General features: G+C 42.8%; 1 protein-coding gene and 1 non-coding gene across 2 annotated transcripts; both read right to left on the bottom strand.

Annotated features, from left to right (window-relative positions):
- Positions 1-642: 642 nt before the first annotated feature.
- Positions 643-776, bottom strand: LOC129400725 (U11 spliceosomal RNA). The gene has a single exon (XR_008627904.1). It is a non-coding gene; the product is annotated as a U11 spliceosomal RNA (small nuclear RNA).
- An 11256-nt stretch (positions 777-12032) lies between these two features.
- On the bottom strand, positions 12033-20439 carry IL1B (interleukin 1 beta). Its single transcript, XM_004609317.2, has 6 exons — positions 20396-20439; positions 19589-19643; positions 17294-17498; positions 15651-15806; positions 13456-13586; positions 12033-12245 (listed from the first exon to the last, which is right to left on the bottom strand). The coding sequence occupies exons 1-6, from the start codon at positions 20437-20439 to the stop codon at positions 12033-12035; spliced, it is 804 nt and encodes a 267-aa protein (XP_004609374.2).
- Between the last annotated feature and the right edge of the window lie 3212 nt (positions 20440-23651).

Genomic DNA, 23651 nt, shown 5'->3' with positions numbered 1-23651 from the left:
TGTCCTGTTGTTCATCGATTTGCTTGAGTGGGCACCGGTAACGTCTCCATTGTGAATCTTGTTGTTACTGTTTTTGGCATATTGAATGCACGACAGTGAGCTTGCAAAGCTCTGCCGTGCGGGCAGGATACTCTTGGTAGCTTGCCAGGCTCTCTGAAAGGGATGGAGAAATCAAACTCAGGTCGGCTGTGTGCAAGGCAAATGCCCTACCTGCTGTGCTATCGCTCCAGTCCTATTTTCCTCTATTACTAAAAAATGGAGAATTATCCAAATAAGATAGTCTACTTCAACATAATTTTTAATGACTGCACAATATTTTATCATGTGGATATAACAAAAATTGTTTGATCAGTTCACTTTCAATTAAAAAAACGATTTTGAAGGGCTGAGGATATAGTGCAAGGATGAAGGTTCTTGCCCTGTATGTGGTCATGGTTAGTTCAAGCTCTAGCACTTTGTATTATCCCCTAGCACCGCCAGGAATGATTCATGAACACAGAGCAGGAATAAAGTGATTGCCATTGGGTGTGTCCCCTAAATCAAACAGCAACAAAAACCTCTACCTAAACTATTTTGAATAGCTTTCTAGTGAATATATATAACAAGCTTGCAATTGATATATTTTCCTGGTTATGAGGGTGTGGGGTTGCCAGGACCAATAATCAACAGCTTCATTACTGCCAAAACATCATGCTTCCAAAACTTCTTGATGTGGATTCCACACACAGAGCAAGAAATTTGCCCTATGCTTGCCACTCATGGCAGAAGTCCTTTTTAAATTTTTTTTTAAAATTTTGGGTCACACTGGTGACGTGACTTACTTCTGACTTGGGGCTCAGGGATCACTCCTGGTGGGGCTTGGAAGACTACATGGTGTCCTGGGGGTGTCAAGCCTGGGTTGGCTGAGTGCAAGACAAGCACCTTACCCACTATACTATCATCTCTCCAGGCTGTGGAATTTTTTTTTAAAAAGTAGAATTTCTGGGTCAAAGGAAAGGTATCTTGAGTACTTTAGTTATCTATGGCCCTTCAATTCTTATGTTCAGATTGTTGCCTTTAGAATGACTCAGGTTCGGGAAGTGAAAAAGGAATTTGAGACAATGGTCCCCTCCCTTTGCCTGTAGTCCTTGCTGGTTGAGGTCAGATGGTCCAGACAGGTGGAAGTTGGCATCTATCCAGTGGAACCTGATTCTTGTGCTCAGTTCAGTCACACTATTCATCTCTTGTTAACTCTAGCACTAGCCCTACCACTGAGGGGTGGATCATGGATAGAGAACAGACTCCAAGCTGCCCAATGGACAGGAAGTCAGGTTCAGAATAATCCAGATATTTTTTTTTAATTCCTAAGGGACAGGAAGAAAAGGTTTGGCATAGATGTAAAAAATATAATTTCTTGGGGGCTGGAGTGATAGTACAGCAGGTAGGGTTGCACACGGCCAACCTGGGTTTTGAAAGCCCAGCATCCTACATGGTCCCCTGAGCACCACCAGGCGTAATTCCTGAGTGCATAGCCAGGAGTAACCCCTGAGCATTGCCAGGTGTGAACCCCCCCCAAAAATAAAGTACAATTTCTTAAGACATTGAAAACAGAACTGTAGAGTGTCTGACTTTATAAATAGTAGGTTATTTAAGAATACCATAGAGAAACATAGTTACTCTGGAGAACTAAAGTTGAGAGAAGTCAGCACCTTCTTGTAGGCCAAATCTGGCCTTCTGCTGTTTTGTAATAGAAATAAGACTCCCTCAGTCAATTCTGTTGTCTCACCCATAATCTCTCTATGGTAGAGTCTCTTGCCCTTGCACCTGGCTGTCTCCACACTGGGCCCCTTGGAGGTGGTAGGTTGAGTTTCCCTCCCCACCCTGAGCAGAGCCCCCACAGCCAAAGACCTCCGGAACCCAGCCACAGCCATGCTCCAGGCCCCTCTCCACACGTTTGGACGAGCCTCACACATGAAGGAACCGGCAGAGGAACCCAGATGTGTAGGACCTGGGGCTGATATCTCCAACCCTGCTTGGATCAGTACTGGGCCTCTTCTGCCCAGATCCCCCACTTTCCAGTAGCTAGGCGGTCATACCCAGAAACTGGCCCCAGTGCCGCTGTGTAATTCCATCAATAGCCAACATCCAGAGACTATAAAACCAAGCTGCCGGAAGCTGCTTTTTAGCTGCGTGACATCTTATAGCCTAGTTCTCCCTCTCGGAGAACCTGGTAAGCTACCGAGAGTTTCCTGCCCTCATGGGAGATCCTGGCAAACTCCCCGTGGCGTATTTATATGTCAAAACCAGTAACAATGATGAGTCTCATTCCCCTGAACCTGAAAGAGCCTCCAATGCGGCACCATTGTGAAGGACGAGTAAAGAGAGGCTTCTAAAATCTCAGGGCTAGGACGAATGTAGACGTTACTGAGACCACTCGAGAAAGTCGACGATCAATGGGATGATGATGATGATGATGATGATGATGATGATGAATCTCTCTATGCTTAGCTTCTCTTCTATTATCTAGTCTAAGATATTTTATTATCAAGATACCAAGATACTGGTCTATTTTCACTCTTTTATTTTTCTTCAATTAAACAGTTTTTTTTTAAAAAAACCTCGATTTTATTTTTATAAAATTGTTCATGATGATTTATTACATTCAGTATTCCAACACAAGTTCCACCACATTACGCCTCCCCACCACTATTATTCCAATTTTCCCAACCACCACCAAGCCTGCCCCAATAGCAGGTCCTAAATAATTTATTTCGGATTGCTTATTATGAATAATTTGCTAAAAATGAACAAAAAATTCATTAGAAGAAAGTGTGTGAAGATTCTCGTATCTCACCATGGATCAACTAAGCCCTTTATAAGAGGTCACTAATATGTTGCTACAGGTTAAGCTTTGTGTGTTAATATTTTCTTGATAGAGATTGGTTCCTTCTACTTTACATCCCATCCACTGTGGTGTGCTACTTCTTGTATGTCAGTGGTATAGAGTATAAGATGTTGCACTCCAGGAATTCTAAAATTTTGAATGGGGTGATATAGCTGGAGTTAAATTTTTAACTGAATAATGACTTTGGGAAGCATCTCTGTTATCTCATTGCTCTCTTTTAGATTTCTTTATTTCAATCGTGGCTGGATCATGGCTGGTTAATGCGCTTATAGGGTACTAGAGGCAGTTCATGGGTGAGACCGCCAGGCTCCCAGAAGAACTGGGGGTGGGGAGAAGTCTCCTATCCCTGTCTGTGAAAGCCTGGAGGTTTCGGTCACAAAACCCACATACCTGAGTTTTTCAACAGATTCATTCCTGGATGAGGCTCATCCCAAACCTGTGGAGTCTGACCATGAGCACTGTGGTGATTAGATTATGGAGGTTTTCAGCTGCTGGGCTCTGCTTGACCCTCCAGGGTCCCCCTGATGAGACTTAACCTGGCTGGGGTCTGGAGGCATCTCTGCAGCTTGTTGCTCTTTTTTCAAGATTTATTTAGGAGTCTCTCCTATTTTCACTCTTGATAACTTCCTCAGATGCTCTCCCACGCCACTATTCTTCACAAAAGAGTGAGTGATAGTTATAAATCACAGTATTTATGTAGAGTATAGGGGAAAATTTACATAAGTAGGCCTTACCTATTACATGTAAACTCTAAAATATATTAACACACAATTGCTTTAAAAGTTGTATTATTATTACCATAATGAAATCCGAATATAAAATAAAATTTAATGCAATATAATTTAGATTTCAGAGTGAAAACATACACATGTAAATGAGAACAAGAATTTTGCTAATAATGTATTGAATAGTTTTAATTTTCTTATTTTCCTCCACCCAGACCCCCCCCCCATTTTCCAGTAGCTTGGCAGCTACACCCACAAACTGCCCGCAGGCCGTGTGATCCCATCAATGGCCAAGATCCAGAGACTATAAAACAATGCTCCTGGAAGAGAGTGACGCAGAGTCTCTTGCCTCATGCTGGCTGTCCTCACCAGAACCCCTTGGAGTGGGGCAGGTTGAGTTTCCCTCCTCGCCCCAAGCAGAGCCCTTGCAGCCGAAGACCTCTGGGATCCAGTCACAGCCATACTCAAGGCCCCTCTACACACATTCGGATGAGCCTCACCCATGAAGGAACTGGCAGAGGAACCCAGGTGTGCGGGACCCAGGGCTGAGATCTCCAAGCCTGGTCGGATGGGACTGGGCCTCCTCCACCCAGACCCCCCATTTTCCAGTAGCTTGGCAGCCACACCCAGAAACTGCTCCCGGTGCTGTGTAATCCCATCAATGGTCAACATCCAGAGACTATTAAACAATGCTCCTGGAAGTGCGCATATGGCCGCATTTGCTGCTGAGAGACCTCTGATAGCCTAGTTCTCTCTCTCAGAGAACCTGACAAGCTACCGAGAGCATCCTACCTGCTGAGCAGAGCCTGGCAAGCTCTCTGTGGAGTATTTGATATACCAAATATAATAACAATGATGGGTCTCATTCCCCTGACCCTGAAAGAGTGTGAATGTGGCACTGCTGGGAAAAACGAGTAAAAAGAGGCTGTTAAAATCTCAGGGCTGGGACAAATGGAGACATTATTGGTGCCCGCTTGAGCAAATCGATGATGAACAGTGATTTTCATAGGTCAAAATCATATAATAATCACAAGTTGGTTCTTACTGATTTATTTTCTAATCACTCTATTTGTCATTTCTTAAAGTTTTGTTGGAATAAGCAATATAAAGTAAATTTATTATGTGCCTAAGGGGGGGCAGGCTGGGATTGTGAGAGAATCAGGGTATTTATGGAGGGAAGGTCACACTGGTGATGATGGAACACTAAATGCTTAAAACAACTGTATCATGGAAAACTTTGTAAATCATGGTGTTTTTAATAAAAATTAATTTAAAAGAAGGAAAAAAAGAGTGAGTGATAGAACATATATAAGATCATCCCATCGTGTTAGAGAATCCCTAAGGGCTTGGGCCAAAAATCTTGGACCAAGAACCTCCCTCTCCAGCCCTGCTCACCATTGCTCTCTGTTCCAGCATCGGGCATACTTCTGGTACCCCATTCACGCCAAGCCCTCTCTGACTGCAACCCTTACAATTTGACCTTTTTCTCTTCTTGGAAAACCCTTCCCCCAGATCCTTGCAAAGTGGGTACATTCTCTTCATTCATATTATGCTCAAGCCATCTTCTCAGAGGGGCCTTCCCCGACCACTTCTATTAAAAAGCTTGCTCTCATTGCACTCCTACATCCAACAAATCTTTGTCTGATTTCCCTGAATCATCATTTTCCTATAGTTTATAATCCACTGAACCCCACATTATGACAGAGGAAAAGAATGGACCCAGGCCTCCTGTTCCAACCTTTTCTCCCCACCCATGCAGCAGATCTAAAGGTGTGTCACACTGCAGTCATGTGCCTCTGACAGCAACTGTGGCCATGCCTGGCATTCATCAGTCCAGTGAGCAGGGCAGGTAGCCACAAGTAGAGAAAAGGAGGCCAGAGTGATCTTCTTCACCTGTTGTACATTTGCCCTTATATTCTCCAAAAAGGATCAGAACTGCAAGCTTCCCACGTGTTCCTAATCTTGGGATGCTCATTGAGCTATCAGAGCCAATCTATCCTCAAACCCTGCCCACACTCTCAACACACACACACACATACATGCACACACGCACACATGCACACATATGCACATGAGACAAAGATCTATCTGTGTGTCTAGTAAAAGACTCAAAGGACTTTTGTATCTCTGGTAGTTTCCATTTATTTGACTTAGTTTTAGGAGAAGAAAAAGACCAATGATAATATTTATATGGAGAATTTACATAAATTATCTTCATTTCTTTAATAAAAAACTGGGAAGGGACATACATTATTGGTGGGCAAATCATTAAACATAACTTTTGATGATAGATGGCAGTGTGACATTTACATATGTGTGATATGTTCTTCCAACATATATAAATGACAAGTAAGGTAGGAGGACTTCAAAGAATTGAATGCCATTGCTACAATAAAATTCCTTTCATTCTATCTATTTATATGTCCAAGTTGTACATAAGCTTGCATTTTAAAAAAAGAAAATAAGAGGGCCGGAGCGATAGTATAGCGAGTAGGGTTTGCCTTGCACATGGCCGACCTGGGTTCTATCTCCCGCATCCTGTATGGTCCTCCCAGCACCGCCAAGACTAATTTCTGAGAGCATAGCCAGGAGTAACCCCTGAGCACTGCTGGGTATGACCCAAAAAGCAAAAAAAAAAAAAAAAAGAAGAAGAAGAGTAGGATTACTATTGAGCCCTTTTGGCACCATGTAAACTCGTTCACCGGTCACGATCCAAAGACTCACAAATAAATCTTGAAAGAGATCAGCAAGTTACAGAGATTCTTCTGAACCCTTACAAAGGTTGAGTTATCTGGTTCATCCTGGAGGGGTTCAGGTGAGCCCAGCACCCACCCAAACAGCATGCTGACAACTTCCAAAATCCACAATTGCTCCTGGCCGAGCTCCACTGCTTGGGAAGAGCTTCATCCGGAAATTAATGTGTTGAAAGACTCAGGTAAGCAGGTTTCATGACTTAAATCTCCAGGTTCTCACGAAGTCAGGGATGGGGCTAACTCCTCCCATCTCCCTGTACTTCCAGAAGCCCCGGCATTCACGCACAAGCCCCAAATCCAGCACCCAGTTAAAAATCTAACTCCAGCTGTATTTTAATTTAGCCCATTAAGAATTTTAGACTTCCTGGAGTGACATCTCAAACTCTATGACACCGATAAACCAGGAGTAGTGCACCAGATTGAATGGGAGTAAAATAGAAAGAATCCAATCTTTATTAACAAAATATAAACACAGAAAGCTTAATATAGCAAGCTGCAGGTTAAGCAATCTCTTACAAAGGGCTTAATGCCCCCATAGTGAGGAAGCATTTTTTGATGATTATTTCAGCAAATTATGACAAGTAATATAAAATAAATTATTAAGGGCCTGCTATAGGGGCAGTCTTAAGGGGTGGTTGGGAAAATTGTAGTTTATGATGGTGGGAAGGTGCAGTGGTGGTGGGATTGGTGTTGGTATATTGAATGTCTGTTACAAATCTTCATAAACAACTCTGTAAACCACAGTATTAATAAATATACAGTGATTAAAAAAACCTTACCAAGATATTGATAATAAAAATAAATGTGTTTAGCTACTTATGATTCGATCTATTGTATACTAACAACAATTGCAAGACTGGCTATATAGAAAACTAAAAAATAGTATTCTATATTACTTAAAAATATAAATAATGGGGCTGAAGCAATAGCACAGCTGGTAGGGTGTTTGCCTTGCACGTGGCTAACCCGGGTTCGATTCCCAGCATCCCATATGGTCCCCTGAGCACCACCAGGGGTGATTCCTGAGTGCAGAGCCAGGAGTAACCCCTGTGCATTGCCAGGTGTGACCCAAAAAGAAAAAAATATATATAAATAATTATTTTTTGATTGAAAGCATTTTCTCTTTTGTTATTTTTTATTTGTTTGTTTGGATCACACCTGGTGATGCTCAGGGGTTACTCCTGGCTTTGGACTCAGGAATCACTCCTGGTGGTGATCAGGGGACCATATGGAATGCTGGGAATCGAACCCAGGTCAGCCACATGCTAGTCAAATGCCCTACCCTCTGTGCTATTGCTCCAGCCCCTGAAAGCATCTTCTTATTGCAAAGAAGTATCATAGGATGGTAAGATTTTTAAGTTTAAGATATGCTAGTATGAAATTTCATAGGTACCTGAATAAAAAAATCTCAATTCAAGGGTAAAAAAAATGTAAATATTCTGATCTTTGAAGAAGAATTTATTCATGGGAGTTTTAGATGGGTGACAGTGGGAGTTAATCACTGTGGTATTAGGATTTTATCTCATTACAGTTTTGTTTTGAAGTGTCAATGTTTATACTATCTCAAAAATGATGATAGTAGCAGTCAATTATTTAAAATTATGATGAAAAAGTATATATATATATTACCCTAAAGGATGTATGTTGACTGATGGGAGAGGCTAGAGTTTTCACAATTTTTTTATGTGGTCTATAAGCTAAAATATTAGAAGAAATACACCCAACTCCTTTAGGGATCAGAAAGAGCCTTTTAGGGAGGGAATTGGATTTGCTGCACAGGATTTTTGACCCAGAGAGATGGTGCCTCAGGAGACAAGGCCTGCCAGGAATAAAGACCTCAGCACCCCTGGAGGGCTCTGAACTCAGTTGCCATGTTTCACATCTCTTTCAGAAGTTCTGGTATATTCCTTTTCAAGTCAAATCAAGGTGTCTGTGGATGCTTTCATTTGTATGAGGATTTTGCATAGTCATTGAAACCCAACCCTCACACACAAATGACACAGCCCCTTCTGACCAGGTGCTTCTTCAGGTTGCCTTACATCAGAATGCTCAGGTGGTGACTGGAACTGTCTCTGCCCACATTCCTCATCCCTGAGTGTCATTCAGCAGGCAGGCGAATTTCACATTTTTTTGGTCCCCAAAGGTTGATGGCAGCAGGGAAAAAGGGAATGGAGACGAGAGGCTGGAAAGAAAAAGCACTGGCCTTTTCATTTTTCTTTTCTTTTCTTTCTTTCTTTTTTTTTAAAATAATGTAGGGGTACTGTTATTTGTTCAATCATTGATTAAGCTGATGGAATTGGGCATGAGCTCCACATTACCTTTTTTTTTTTTAATTGTATCACTGTGAGATAAAGTTAGCACTGGCCTTTTCAAATAGCCTATGAAGAAACTCAGGACCTGGAAACGAATGGATGAAATGAATGAATGAATGAAATGAAATGAAATGAAAGGAATGAAAGGAATGAATCTGTCACAACTCATACTTTGGTCCCCAGAGGCCCCACCTTTACCCCTACTGTCCCCTTGCCAGAAGATAGAATATTCTTAGAGATTCTCAGGCCCCTCATTTGAGACACCGGTCCAGATCCCAGGTGCCCTCTTAGGCCCCCTCAGCTCTATCTTTCCTGGTCTGGACGCTACATTTCCTTTTGTGCTTTATCAACTACGTTCAGAGAGAGATTTGGATTTTCATGATTATTCATTTAAGCCCACAATCATATTTATGCAAGTAAGACAAACAGTGCTTCTGCACTTGCCAGGAAGAAAACCTAAGCCCATGGCTTGTTTCCCAAATTCCACTTCAGGAGCCAGGTGTGCGTGAGATGTGATTGAAACTGGCAGGAAATGCTGACTGTGTGTGTGTGTGTGTGTGTGTGTTTTCCCAAAATAATCTTTATTTATTTACTTATTTATTTATTTTGCTTTTTGGGTCATACGTGGGAATTCACAGGGGTCACTCCTGGCTCCGCACTCAGGAACTACCCCTGGCGGTGCTCAGGGGACCATATGAAATGCTGGGAATTGAACCCGGGTCAGCCGTGTGCAAGGCAAACGCCCTACCTGCTGTGCTATCGCTCCAGCCCCTGACTGTGTTTTTAACTGGGGATGAGTTGTGGGACTTGGAAGAAATCTAAGTAAAGGAGACCCTCAAGAAACCACTCACTTCCAATTGGTCTTTCAGGCCAGGTGTGCCCTGGCCCTGCCACCCCTCCCCCTGCTTCATTCACATCCCCACCACTGCTGGAATTATATAGTGCAGCAGTCCCTGGTTATATAAGACACATACTTGTCCAGTGGACTTCCTGCCACAGAATCTGAGGCATCAAATCACACCTGGAAGAACAGGCACATATGATCTCCTCAAAAACTGGCCGGAGCCGTGTCAGATTGTGGATGAATTGCCGGAGGGGCCAATTGTAAAGACTTCTACTTAGCTTATGGTTTTTGTTTTTGTTTTGTTTTTTTGTTTTTTTATACTTGGTTAGGGAGAGGGTGGGTCCTGGTTCCCTACTCAAATCTCCAGACTGTTTCCATTTAGAAACAGGCCATTTTTCTCTTCCCCAGATCATGGCCTCCCCTCTGAGAAAGGGAGAAAGGGAGAGATGTTTTCAGGGAATGAACTTGGCATCAATCCAGGGAAAGCCCCTGAGTGGGCTCAGACTGAGTAGGCAGATACTTGGGTTATTTCCAGCCTTGTGTTCTTGCAAGTGATTTGCAATGCATGTTTGTTTTTGTGTCATTTTGCGTGGGTATGTGTAGGATTAAGTCTCCAGAAGTGAAATTTCTGTGCCAAACAAAATATGCATGCATTTCCAATTTTTTTTTTAAATCACAATTTCCTCTACAGCAGTTGTAGTAATTTGTATTATTTGAGTGGTAACTTCTCCCAGTCATCTTCTTTTTTTTTTTCCTTTTTGGGTCACACCCAGCGATGCACAGGGGGTTACTCCTGCCTCTACCCTCAGGAATTACTGCTGGCGGTGCTGGGGGACCATATGGGATGCTGGGAACCAGGGTCGGCTGCATGCAAGGCAAACGCCCTACCCTCCGTGCTATCACTCCAGCCCCTCCCAGACATCTTCTTAACAGTGTTTTTTTAAACTTTACTTTTTTTGTGTTCCACTGGAATATTGACATCTCAATTTTATTAGCTCAATTAAAAAAATTGTGTGTGTGTGTATGGAAGTTTGAGCCATACCCAATTGTGCTCAGTGCTTACTTCTGGATCTGTACTCCTTATTCAGGGCTAATTCCTGGTGGGATTTGGGAAAAGAGTCAACAGGGTTGGCCACACGCAAGGTAAATATGTTAACTGTAACTGCATTATTTCTCTGGCCCCTAATTTTTTAACTATAGCTATCTTTGACTCTTTCTAAGATCAGGTATTATTTCCTTTCCTGTGAATAAACCTATTTATATACTGCTATGTTGTATTTTTTCCAGACACAGACAGCGGTGCTCAGGGCTTGCTTCTAGCTCTGTGCTCAGGGATCGCTCCTGGCGGTGATCAGGGGACTATATGGGGGTGTTAGAGATCAAACCTGGGTTGGTTGTGTGTAAGGAAATTGCCTTGTCCACTGTACTATTGCTCCGGCCCTGTATTTCTTTATTTCTCTCTCTCTCTTTTTTTCTTCAGGAAAGGCCATTTGAAGAGTTGCCAGCCATACCCAGCTATACTTAGGGATTAGTTCTTATCTGTGCTCAGGGATCACTCCTGGTTGTGAGCAGGGGACGACATGTAGTGCTGGGGATTGAACCTGTATTTGCTATCTACCGAGGAAGACATTTCCTGTCTGATTTTTATACTCCACAATCCAAAGCACTTGTTTAGTGTTTGCTGAACAAAGAGAGGAATCTTTGCCAGTGGTTCCTCCCCAACCTTCAGTCCCTATAATACTTCTGCTTTTCCTGTTTTTCTTATGAACCTGTGCACAAAATATCCATTTGTTGAAAAAAAGGAAAGGAGAGGAGGAAGCTTAGTTTTGCTATCTCCAGGATATTTGCTGCTTTCTGTGATGAAGTGTGTACTTCTGGTTCCCTGGGCCCCATTTTCTTTGCTATGTCAAATCCAAGAAAAATCAATTACCAAGCAGATTTTTTTTTTTTGCAAGTGAAGTTTATTTTGGAATCACCGAAACAGTATGATCATGTTTCTTCATCCATAAATCACCTGCGCTTATATATTCTTAGTCTTGTAAAGGACTGGATACAAAGGCAACACAGTCGTCCAGATGATATAGATTCCATAGACATTAAAGACTAAGCTCTTTCTAAGGCGCTGCTGCTTCTTAGCCTCCTTGAGTTCAATGGAGTAGGTAAACCCATCCAAGTAAATAAATAGTTTAGAAGTCAATCACCAGAAACAGGAAAAAAAAAGACACAGCAAATTTCTTTGCAGCTCAGATGTGATGATTTCTGCTAGATTGACTTAGAGTGAGGAGGAGAGGCAGGAGAGCCCTGGCTCAGGAGGGAACATCTGAGGATTCGTTCTGGGAAGAGGGCCTTGTCCCATATCTGTGGGCAGGAGATCTCCTTGGGGCTATTGGGGGAAAGGCAACTGGACACTGTGAGACAACAGTGGCATTCTGCTCACAGCCATGTCGAAAACTTTCTCTGCTTCTGTCAACTTCTGGCACTGTTCAGCAGTTGCTGGTTGGGGAATAACCCTCCTTAGGGGGAGAGGCTCTCCATAGAGAAGTCAGTGATATCCTGGCCACCTTTGGTATTTGTCAGGAAGACAGGCATTTGTTCTTCTTGAGAAGTGCTGATGTACCAGTTGGGGAACAGGGCAGACTCAAATTCAACTTTGTCATTGACTTCTGTTTTGTTGAAGATGAATCGCGTTTCCATTTTCCACTTGGGGTAATTATTGGGGTCGACCCTCTGCAGTCAAAAAGAAAGATTTGTGTGTGTGTGTGTGTGTGACAAAGGCATTCTGGTAACTATGTTTGATGAAAGAGTAAATGGATGAGCAGGTTACAGATATCTGTGAAACCCCGATTTCTTGGGTGGTGACTGAAATAGAACTTACCCTTTTCTGAAACTTAATATGGGATGCTAGAGAACATAATGAAGATGGCTTAATTTTTTTTTCTTTTCGGGTCACACCCAGCGATACACAGGGATTACTCCTGGCTCGTGCACTCAAGAGTTACTTCTGGCCATGCTCAGGGGACCATATGGGATGCTGGGAATTGAACCTGGGTTGGCCTCGTGCAAGGCAAATGCCCTACCCACTGTGCTATCACTCCAGCCCCCAGATGGCTTAATTTTTTTAAAGTAAGTTTCCAAGGTCTTTGGTGTGAGAAGAGCAGAGCGTATCTAGCTAAGTGCTCAGGGGTTGCTCCCAGGGCCATCAGGTTACCCTGTAGTGCAGGGGGTCAGTCCGGGCCCCGCACGCATAAAGTGTGTGCTCCAGCCCTGTGAACCATCTCTCTGACCCTATAGGGTATTTTGGCAATTTTTTCCTGTGACCCTGTCTAAAAAGATATCCACGTGGAAACAAAGCTTTTGTTGAGAAAGTAGGGTTGGGTATTGGGAACAGAAAAGTGGAGGAGATGACAGATGATAGGTTCCTTGAACTGATAAATTCCTTAAAGGACCATCTATCAAATGGAGCAATGCTAACAATGTACAATCCGTCCAACCCCAACACTGTATATTTCTTTGGGGCGGCAACACTGCCAGGGATTTCTAACACTAGTGAAAGGATTTACTTTTCAGTGGTGGCAGTGAAAGTTGCTTGCATTTAACACCATATTAAATTTATTTGCATTAAATGCATGCAAAACTGCTCAGTAGCTCTGCTTTCAGATTTTTTTTTGGTTTCTGGGTCACACACCCAGCGATGCACAGGGATTACTCCTGGCTCATGCACTCAGGAATCACTCTTAGCAGTGCTTGGGGGACCATATGGGACGCTGGGAATCGAACCCGGGTTGTCCACATGCAAGGCAAATACCCTACCCGCTGTGCTATTGCTCCAGCCCCTGCTTTCAGATTTTCTGAGGGCAAAAGTGATTGTCTTAAAGTAACTGATGCTTAGGAGTGCCTCTGGGGAGTCTGGCAACAACTTTCCGTCCCAGGTACTCACCTCCAGTTGCAGAGTGGGTGTCCCATCTATCTTTGCACAAGACAGGTACATATTCTTATCCTTGAGACCCAAAGCTACAGGCGTCTTGTGTTCATGGTATTTTCCTTCGACAAGGCTTATGTAGAACACAGCTGGAGAAAGGAGAGGGCTGTATGGTCAGGGATACATACCAGTACAGGACTGGCCTAACCACTGGACCCCAAGTCCAGAATCTGTACAGCATAGCATCCTTTGTGAAAAAGTTTTCTGAGAATTGTAGAACAGTAATAACAGACAGGACAACTTATCTTCTCACAGGCAATAGCAGGATTAGTCAAATTATTCCAACTGAAAGAAGGTAGGGAGATTTCTTAGAGACTTACCTTAGAGGCAATAAGGTATTAGTGGGTGTGGATGTTTATAAGTGTTTTTGTTTATTTGGAGTTCATATCTGTGGCGCTCAAGGTTTACTCCTGGCTTTGACCTTAGGAATCACTCCTGGTGGGCTCAGTATACAATGCTAGAGATTGAACTCAAGTCGGCTGCATGCAAGACAAGTGCCTTATGCACTATTCAACCACTCTGGCCTTATGGGACACTTAAATTTTTTTTGCTTTTTGGGTCACATCCAGCAATGCACAGGGGTTATTCCTGGCTCTGCACTCAGGAATTACTCCTGCCCATGCTCCAGGGACCATATGGGATGCTGGGAATCGAACCTGGGTTGGCCGCGTGCAAGGCAAACGCCCTACCCACTGTGCTATTGCTCCAGCCCGGGGACACTTAAATTTTTAAATACTGAAGGAAGGAATGTGTGGCGTATTCAATATGCCAAAAACAGTAACAATAGGTTTCATTCCCTTGACCCTGAAAGAGCCTCCAGTCGTTGGGAAAGATGAGTAAGGGGAGGCTGCTAAAATCTCAGGGCTTGGAGGAATAAAGATGTTACTGGTGCCCGCTCCAGTAAATCGACGAACAATGAAATGAAGTGACAGTGAAGGAAGAAATGAAGGAAGGGGGGAAGGAAGGAAGGGAGTAATCTTGCCATTAGCAGAAGATGTGTTCACCTAGAAGCAGAATAATGTGAAAGGCAAGGAAAGAGGAACAATTGGAGAACAAAGATTCAGCTACCAAGTCTGTTTCAGGAAGGAGAAAATTTATAATAAAAATGCAGGGTTGGGGCTGGAGCAATACAACAGTGGGTAGGGCTTTTGCCTTGCACGTGGCTGATCTGGGTTAGATTTTCAGCATCCCACATGGTCCCCTGAGCAACGCCAGGGGTAATTCCTGAGTGTAGAGTCAGGAGTAAAGGAGTAACCCCTGTGCATCGCCAGGTGTAACCCAAAAAGACAAAAAAAAAAAAAAAAAGAAAACAAACCCCTCAAAGTTTCAGGGGCAAAGAAGGCGTGGAAGGAGAAACTTATCTGGGAAGTTTCCCAAGAGAGACTCATTTTTAGTCTTAGTCACAGCTGTTTCACTTGAAGCCCCAGGGTCATGCTCATAGCCCAGTTTTAAAGATATAGGACTGCATTGCTGACAGGAAGCCTTCTGCCAATGCCAGCCTTCAAAGGCAGAGGTCTTGGCAGAGAACAAGCCACTCCTTTCAGTGTCTGTCTCTGCCATACCGCTGCACTCCTATACCCAGCTACAGTGGCAAGGTACCAGGCAGTCTCCCACAAGGAATTGTCTACCCAGTCTCAAAACATTTGCCACCTACAGAAGCAAGCTGTAAGCTCCTGATTGTCAGTAAAATGTTTTTATAAGGAAGCATCTGGTATTAAGCAGAAAGAATGCAGGATTGGAATGAGGATGGACACATTATTTCTCCACTGTTGTAGTTTCAACTTCAGCAACAGGAAGAAAGAATCCACAGGCAGTTATGTCTTTTACAGCAAATCAAATGGCCCCCTTTTTTGAAAGCCCTGACATAACACTCTCATGGAAGGGCTTGGCAGGACTGTTGTCCTGGGGTAGCTGGGGCAGCCTCCTTTCTCAGTCCCATCTCTTGCTGAAATATGAACATACTAAGGGAATTCAATCTGGTGTTAATGCAAGGGGCAAGACACTCAGTTCCTCTGCTCTTTCATGATGCTTTCTCTTTCCTTCTGTTGCCAATTTTCTCTTTAAACATCTAGTGTAATTGAAAATATGGAGACTTAGCCAGCAACCATCTGGTGAAGAAGTCCAAGAAAGCAGTCAAGAAGTTCCCAAGTTACCTTGTTTGTTCAGAGACTCTGTCGTGAGGTGGAGTGCATACAGCTGAAATGCAGGAGACAGCACCAGGCATTTTTGTTCTATGTCCCGGATTTTGCATTGCCTAAATTGCAGGGCCGCATCACACAAATAGTCATCCTGTTCACACTCGATGGGTTCTGAATATGGAGCACATCATTGTTTAGGCAAAAAAGCAGAAGGACAGGCCTGATCATGTGGGGTTGGAGAATTTGGTTTCTTATGGGACATCTGATCATGCACAGTCCAAATCCCATTGTGGCTTTGGTGGGAAGGCAGAAAGGGATTAAGATATGGATGCCTAAGATATGGATTAAGGATTCAGCTCTATAGCTAACTGTGGGCCAGATATAGTAAACTACAGTGAAAACTGTCATGTCAGTAACTTTTTCCCAAAAGAGATGCCATGAGGCCAACAGAAAATAACAAATGAAGCTCTTCAAGCATGATCAAGTGACTTGCAAGTGTGAATAGTTATTCAGGTCTCATTATAAGAATAGTTTCAAATAAAGAGAAGTTTAATTTGATTTCCAAATTAACATTTCTGTTTTCTCCTCTTATCACTGAGGGCCTTCCCTTCCCTTCCCTTCCCTTCCCTTCCCTTCCCTTCCTTCCTTCCTTCCTTCCTTCCTTCCTTCCTTCCTTCCTTCCTTCCTTCCTTCCTTCCTTCCTTCCTTCCTTCCTTCCTTCCTTCCTCTCTCTCTCTTTCTTTCTTTTTCTTTCTTTCTTTCTTTCTTTCTTTCTTTCTTTCTTTCTTTCTTTCTTTCTTTCTTTCTTTCTTTCTTTCTTTCTTTCTTTCTTTCTTTCTTTCTTTCTTTCTTTCTTTCTTTCTCTCTCTTTCTTTCTTTCTCTCTCTTTCTTTCTTTCTCTCTTTCTTTCTTTCTCTCTTTCTTTCTTTCTTTCTTTCTTTCTTCTCTCTCTCTCTTTCTTTCTTTCTTTCTTTCTTTCTTTCTTTCTTTCTTTCTTTCTTTCTTTCTTTCTTTCTTTCTTTCTTTCTTTCTTTCTTTCTTTCTTTCTTTCTTTCTTTCTTTCTTTCTTTCTTTCTTTTGATCAAACAAAATTTCCTGGATTGGAGAAATTGCTCAATGGGCTGAGCAAGTTCTTTGCTTACAGGAGGCTCAGGGTGTATACCTGGCACCACAAGGCCCTCCAAACCCTGCCAGTGGTGAGATTTCTCTTCTAAGCATCATCACATGTGGATTCAAAATCAAAATAGTTTGGCCTGGGAGTTACCAGCATTGCTTTAGGAGCCTCATGGTTCAGTGCTAGGTCTGGTGGCACTTGGGGCTTTCAGAGCATGTCTGACAGTGCTCAGGCTATGTGGTAGTGAATACTCATGATTACTGTATACTCCACCTCTTTATGCTATCTGTCTAGTCCCTAGATCTTCTACTTTACTATTATTATTATTGTTGTTGTTGTTGTTTTTTTTTTATTGTTTGTGGTGCTGGGTATCAAACCCTGGGGCATCGCACATCCAAGGCAAGTACTCCATCCCTGAGCGATACTATTTGCTATGACCTCTATTTTTTAATTGCTTCAGCAGTGGGTGGGAAGGTTAGTTGACTGTTGAGTTTAAAACTCTGGGAAGGACATTCTCTGTCTGTCCTCAGCTTGTGTTAAATACCTTCTTCAAAGATCATGGAAAAGATGCTCCTGAGGTCATCATCCTGGAAGGCCACTGAGTCAGGGACAAGAAAAGACTTCAGCCTCTCTACAGCAACAATGACTGACACAACATGTCTGAGCTTCTTGTTGTAGCGCTGGTGCGAGAATTGCAGCTGCAAACTGCTGTCTTTCCAGTGGCTGGGATCCAGGTCTTCGGAGCAGCACTAAGGAGAGAACCAGAAAGTGGGCGTGTTAAGGTGACCCAGCCCATGAACTGTGAGGACATCGGAGAGGAGAAAGGGGCCTCAGAGATGATTGAGCTTCTGGTGATAAACACTGAGCCCTCAAATGCTCAGCATGGCTAACTGGCCTTCCTGAAGGCACTTGGCAAGTTAAAGGAAGATCCTAAACTAGAATGGGGCTTTCGAATGCCATGCATGGTGTTCCTTTAGAATTAATTTCACTTCTGCTTTGATTACTTTTTTTTCTTTTTTTAAAAAAAATTAATTTATTTATTGAATCACCATGAGAGCAGTTACAAAGCTTTCAGGTTTAAGTCTCGGTCATACAATAATGAGACCACCTGTCCCTTCACCAGTGCACATTTTCCACCACCAAAACCCCCAGTATACCCCCCATCCACACCTTCCCCAAACCTGTGTGGCAGATGATTTTCACCTTAATCTCACTCTATTTTTATTACATTCAATATTTTGACACCAGACACACCATTATTATATGGGATTTTACCCCAGTACTCAGATCTGCTGAAAAGGCAACATTAGACAATTTGTTTTCTTTTGCTGATTATGAATAGCATATGATGTTGTGCGGCCACGCGATTTTGGAATTCTGAAATTTTAATAATTAAATCTGGAGGGATTTCTGCTAAAAACCACTGGGTTCCGAGATTTGTTTCTGACTCTCTGGCTTAAGCACTTGATCAGTAGCCAGAGGGCACATTTGTGGGCAGCCACTCTACTTGGTGTCTCATTGGGGCGGGGGAGGAAAGGGCCAGCTCCACCCCCTTGATTACCTTTTATCACAATGCTCCACCTAACATCAATGTAGACCTTTTTATACTTAATCTCTTTTTGTATTCCTAATGCTTTAACACACTATGAATTTAACTTCTTGTGACAATAATGATCTTTATATTTTGCATACATCTATGCTCATTCAACAGGTTTTCAACTATTCTATACAAATATTGTTTTCTTATTTTTCTTAGCATGCATTCTCATTAGCATTTTATAAGTGTTACAAAAATCACAAAATATGTTTTATCTTTCTCATCATTAAAGCTTAACTGGGGTTACACAGAGTCATGATAAACCTCTTACAGTACAGAGGAAATCTAAATGGGAGAGAAGTTCCTAGCCAGAAAAGTGGCTCTAATGAGAGATCCAGTGCCAAGATGTTGGAAAAACAGCCAGACAGAGGTTACAGGGTTCCACCCAAGGTGAGAGTAAACCAGTTACTCTGGTTTTAATATCTGAAGAGCTGGATTATGATATGAGATGAGATGAGAGAGAGAGAGAGTGAGAGAAAGAGAGATGCTTTCTACCTCTACAACTGTACAAGTGACCTAGCTGGACATGTACTCATGTCTGGGTCACCTAGCAAGGTGATGTACAAAATTGTACATTTTCAGATTGTATAGGAGGAAAGGAACACCTACATATCAATATGGCACAATAAATGGAAGTCAGGGAAGCTAATTGACTGGGATAACCTTAGCAACAACTGTCAATATTTCAGAACTAAAGGCTCCAAGAAGCCAGGAACCCAGATCATTGAATTTTATGTTTTTCAAATTGACGCCCTAAGGGTTGCCCATTTCAGTAGAACTGAAAATGAAATATTTCATGTCAACTTCCAATTACTTTCATGTTTACATCATCTATGACTTATTATCGGCTCAACTCCAGGGAGCCAAAACACGATCCCACCCTCAAACAGGGCAGATATCATCTTGTCTGGCTCTAAGCGTCTGACTCAAGTGATTACAATAGACTGACCCCCTCTCCTAAGGGAAGAATCAAGTTACATCAGAACCTTCCTTCTAAGAGGTAGCAAACATGATGTCTACTGTCATCTCCCTTCCCCTCTGCAACCATGGTCACCACTGCTAAGCTTTTGTGACTAAGGTGGTTGCAGTTGGCATGTGGCTCAGTCTGCAGTCTGGCTCACTGGCTCACATAATTTCTCCTCACAAAATACCAGAGGAATGAGGTGGCTCCGAATCCTTTTCCTTGAGCCTGTTCATGTCAGAGCCCCTCCATGGCTTGGCAGCTAAGCCCCATGCACTTACCTTCAACTGCTGGGGCCTATCTTCAGGCTCGAAGAACAGGTCATTATCACTGTGACTGTAATAGAAACAGAGGGATGGCTCAATTGTGTCTCCTAGGCCAGCTTAGCTTGCCTCCCCTCAAGGAATCTCCAGTCAGTAGGAAGTTGCATACAAACATGTCCCTGTGTGAGGAACGAGACTCCAAGACACCCAGGTGGTGCTCAGGAGGTCCAGGGGCCTCAGGGGACAATTCTCCAACAATCAAGCTGGAAGTTCAATGCAAGAGCTCGATTGTGATGCTTCTCTAGTGGGTCCTATGGTGCCAGGGATACTCAGGCCACCCTGGTGGCATCCGGGGCCTCCAGGGCCTCACCTGGGGATGCTTGGGTCATCATAAAAATGTACTTTAGGGCTGCCTGAAGTTGGCAAGTTCCATGATTACATGCATGGAATGGCCTGGGAGATAGGGCTGCTACCCCGGCAATCTCTGTTGGCTCCTGAGACGTGACTTGAAGCCCAGTAGCCTGTTAAAATCTTAAGCATTCCCTCTCATGCAAGCCAGACTTTGCCAGGGGGCCTCCACATCAACTTCCCTGGAACACTTGCTACTTTGCTAACTGCAGGAAGATCTTGCAGCAACATTTGGGGCGCCTATGGAGACTTAGGCTTGACTTGTACTGGGAAATCAGACTCTAAACCAGGGAAATTTGAAACCAGGTTGGCTACTAAATAAGGTAACCTGGAAGAAAAATCTGGTCTCCAGGCACATCCAACACCCACCCTTGAAAGGAGTCCTGCTCACATTACTGGTCTCACATCCCCACTGACCTGTGATAAGCCACTTCACAGGAGAGTTCAGGTACTGCTGCCATGGCTTCCGTGGAAACCTGTGAAAAGAGCAGAAGGTGAGTGCCAGTTTGCATGAAGGCTGCTTTCTCCCTTGTGACTTTTTCTCAGCACCCAGTATGTGGCAGGCATGCAAAGAAATAACTCTCAAATGAATGCAAGAAAGAGACATCCTCTGTATTCAGAGGCATGAATTTGCTCAAACTGACCCAAACAGGAGTAGTATTGGAGCAAAGGCTGAGTTCTCAGATGTCAGCTGCTAGGTAAGCTGTGTTTACTCTCCAAAGAGTTCATAAATTCTAAAATTATGATACCTGGAAGTTTTGCAAAAAGTCCATACTTTGAATGGGGTTGAGAGAGGGTGAAAGAGAGGGAGAGAAAGAGGGAGAGAAAGAAGAGAGACAGAGTTTTTAGTATCTCATTACAAGGAAGAATTAAAGGTCTACCTGAGCAACAAAGATTGGCCAACAAAGAATACACAGTCTTAGACTGGCCAGTGGCACCTTGCAGAGATATGCTGTCTGCCAATTTCTCCCTTTCTCTTTTATGGCCTTCAAAAGCAGAAGTGGGATGATGAGAAATTTTCCCTTTGGTTAACTCATTTCGTAACCAAGTTAAAAAATAAAAAGAATTCATGGGAACTTCTTGTATTACTAGAGGTGAGTTTCTAGTCTGTGGAAAGGAAAACGGTAGCAAACATGACACACTTTTAGCAATAAAGTCATTATCCAAATAAATGTTATTTTTCCTAACCACCATGATGCAATTGGTTTCAGTATCAAACTATGGGATTTCTTTTTGGCTGTGGAGATAACTCAAAGAGCTAGATGATATGCTGTGAATGCCAGAGAGATTTGATCCCTGGCACCATATGACTCCTGAGCACCATCAAGAGTAGCACCCTCTGGTATGGCCCATCCCTCAAAGGGGTTTTACTAGGTTTGAAGAATATGAAAAGCCGCATTCTGTTGAATTCATTAGTTTCTTATGAGTCTGGTAAGCAATATCCAGTCTCATCTCTGAGCCCTCATAAAATTGGATGTCTGGTTCTGCAGACATCCCAAAGATCTTATCTGAGGTTCCTAGTGTATTTAGCTATTTTGCCTCCATAAAATACATTCTCTTAATTAACCTCTTGGGCTCAGGCTTTTCTGAAGGTATCGTTACTTTCCTCCGAGTTCTCATGCTAGGTTCAATAGGACTGGTGGTTCTGTGGGTTCTCCTGATAGAGACAACAGAGATCCCTTTAGTCTGTTGATGTGATTAGTTGTTGAGTGGAAGGATGAAAGACAGGAAGAGAAGTGTGGAAGGATCAAGGATCATTTCTGAACGAATCCAACTATTTCTGGTATGAGAAGGGTAAGGGTGGGGACGGGGGTGAGGGGGAGAGAGAATCAGGGGTCTTAAACTGTCTCTTTCCTCTTATAACTGGAAGTAGTTTTAGCATTCTAAGATTTCAGAATCTTCTAGCCGAAAGAAACGCTAATGGTTATCTGTTGGGATCATATAGAGGAAGCCATTGATTTCTATATGAATATAAATAGCTGATGAAAGGATAAGGCCAAGAGAAGTGACATGACAGGTGTAATGTCAGTATAATTGAAGTGGTGCCTAGCGTATAACTGCATATGCTCCCAATTTTTCTATCCTAGAAAAACTCTGGGCCATGGGACAATATCTCTTTTTTTTTGTCCTAGATAAAAGCATTTTATTTTATTTTATTTTTTTTCTTTTTATATTTTTATTTATTTTTTATTTATTTTTTTATTTTTTATTTTTTATTAGTTTATTTTTAATTAGAGAGTCATCGTGAGGGTACAGTTACAGATCCATACATCTTTGTGCTCATGCTTCCCCCATACAAAGTTCAATAACCCATCCCTTCACCAGTGCCCATTCTCCACCACCCGTAAACCCAACATCCCTCCCCCCCTCCCCAGTCCCGTCTCCCCCCACCCCACCCTGCCACTATGGCAGGGAATTCCCCTTTTGTTCTCTCTCTCTGATTAAGTGTTGTGGTTTGCAATAAAGGTGTTGAGTGGCCATTGTGTTCAGTCTCTAGTCTGTATTCCGCCCGCCTCACCCTTCCCCCACATGACCTCCAACCACATTTTACTTGGTGGTCCCTTCCCTGAGTTACCCAGAATGAGAGACCAGCCTCCAAGCCATGGAAACAATCTCCTGGTACTTATTTCTACTATTCTTGGGCGTTAGTCTTATAGTCTATTATTCTATATTCCACAAATGAGTGCAATCTTTCTATGTCTGTCTCTCTCTTTCTGACTCATTTCACTTAGCATGATACTTTCCATGTTGATCCACTTATATGTAAATGTCATGACCTCATTTTTTCTAACAGCTGCATAGTATTCCATTGTATAGATGTACCAGAGTTTCTTCAACCAGTCATCTGTTCTAGGGCACTCGGGTTTTTTCCAGATTCTGCCTATTGTAAACAGTGCTGCGGTGAACATATAAGTGCATAGGGACAATATCTCTTGACTCTAGTTCTTCCATGTCGTATACTGGTCCTGAAGTCTGGACCCCTAACTTGGCAGTATCCTGTACATCTTAGGAAGTGAAATCTCTCATGTCAAACAGGAAGGTTTCCCAATGTTTGTATCAAACCTGTTTCTCCAAGGAGACCTCTTAAGACATGCTATTTCCTTCCTGTCTTCAGTGAGTAGAAAACATCTCACTACAGTTGTCCTGGGGGAGGGGCTATCAGAGTGATGATGCTATTAATGGCTATGATGAAACGGAACAGGCAGAAATGGGGATTTGGCCAGGTTGTTGTGAGGAGCTTCAGGTTTTGGGAAATTCTTTGGTTCTTCAGTCATTCAAGTTCTCTTCAGCTGAAAGTTACTCTCTATCGAGGCAGATCATTCCTTCAAGATCAGAGATGGGTATTTATTTAGAGTCATGAGTGACGTGGTACCACTTCATATCTGCTCTGGGGTTCTAACCTTAGGTATTTCAAAATTAATTTTTAAATTATTTTTTAGGCACCATGATTTAAAATCTTATTAATGACAGAGTTTCATGAGTGTAATGTTCCAATACCATCTCCACCACCACTACCACCACCAGCATGACAGTGTCCCTTCATCAAAGTCCCGAGGTCCCTTTCCACCTCCATCTCCTTGGTAAACAGTTTTATGGGATAACTCTTTGGTTCTGTTACAATTGGCCATTGGTTAATCTTTTATAAAGACTGACCTCACCCAAATATTTTTTT

Source organism: Sorex araneus, chromosome X, assembly GCF_027595985.1.
Source record: "Sorex araneus isolate mSorAra2 chromosome X, mSorAra2.pri, whole genome shotgun sequence".
Lineage (NCBI taxonomy): Eukaryota > Metazoa > Chordata > Mammalia > Eulipotyphla > Soricidae > Sorex > Sorex araneus.
This window is presented reverse-complemented; position numbering and strand designations above follow the sequence as displayed.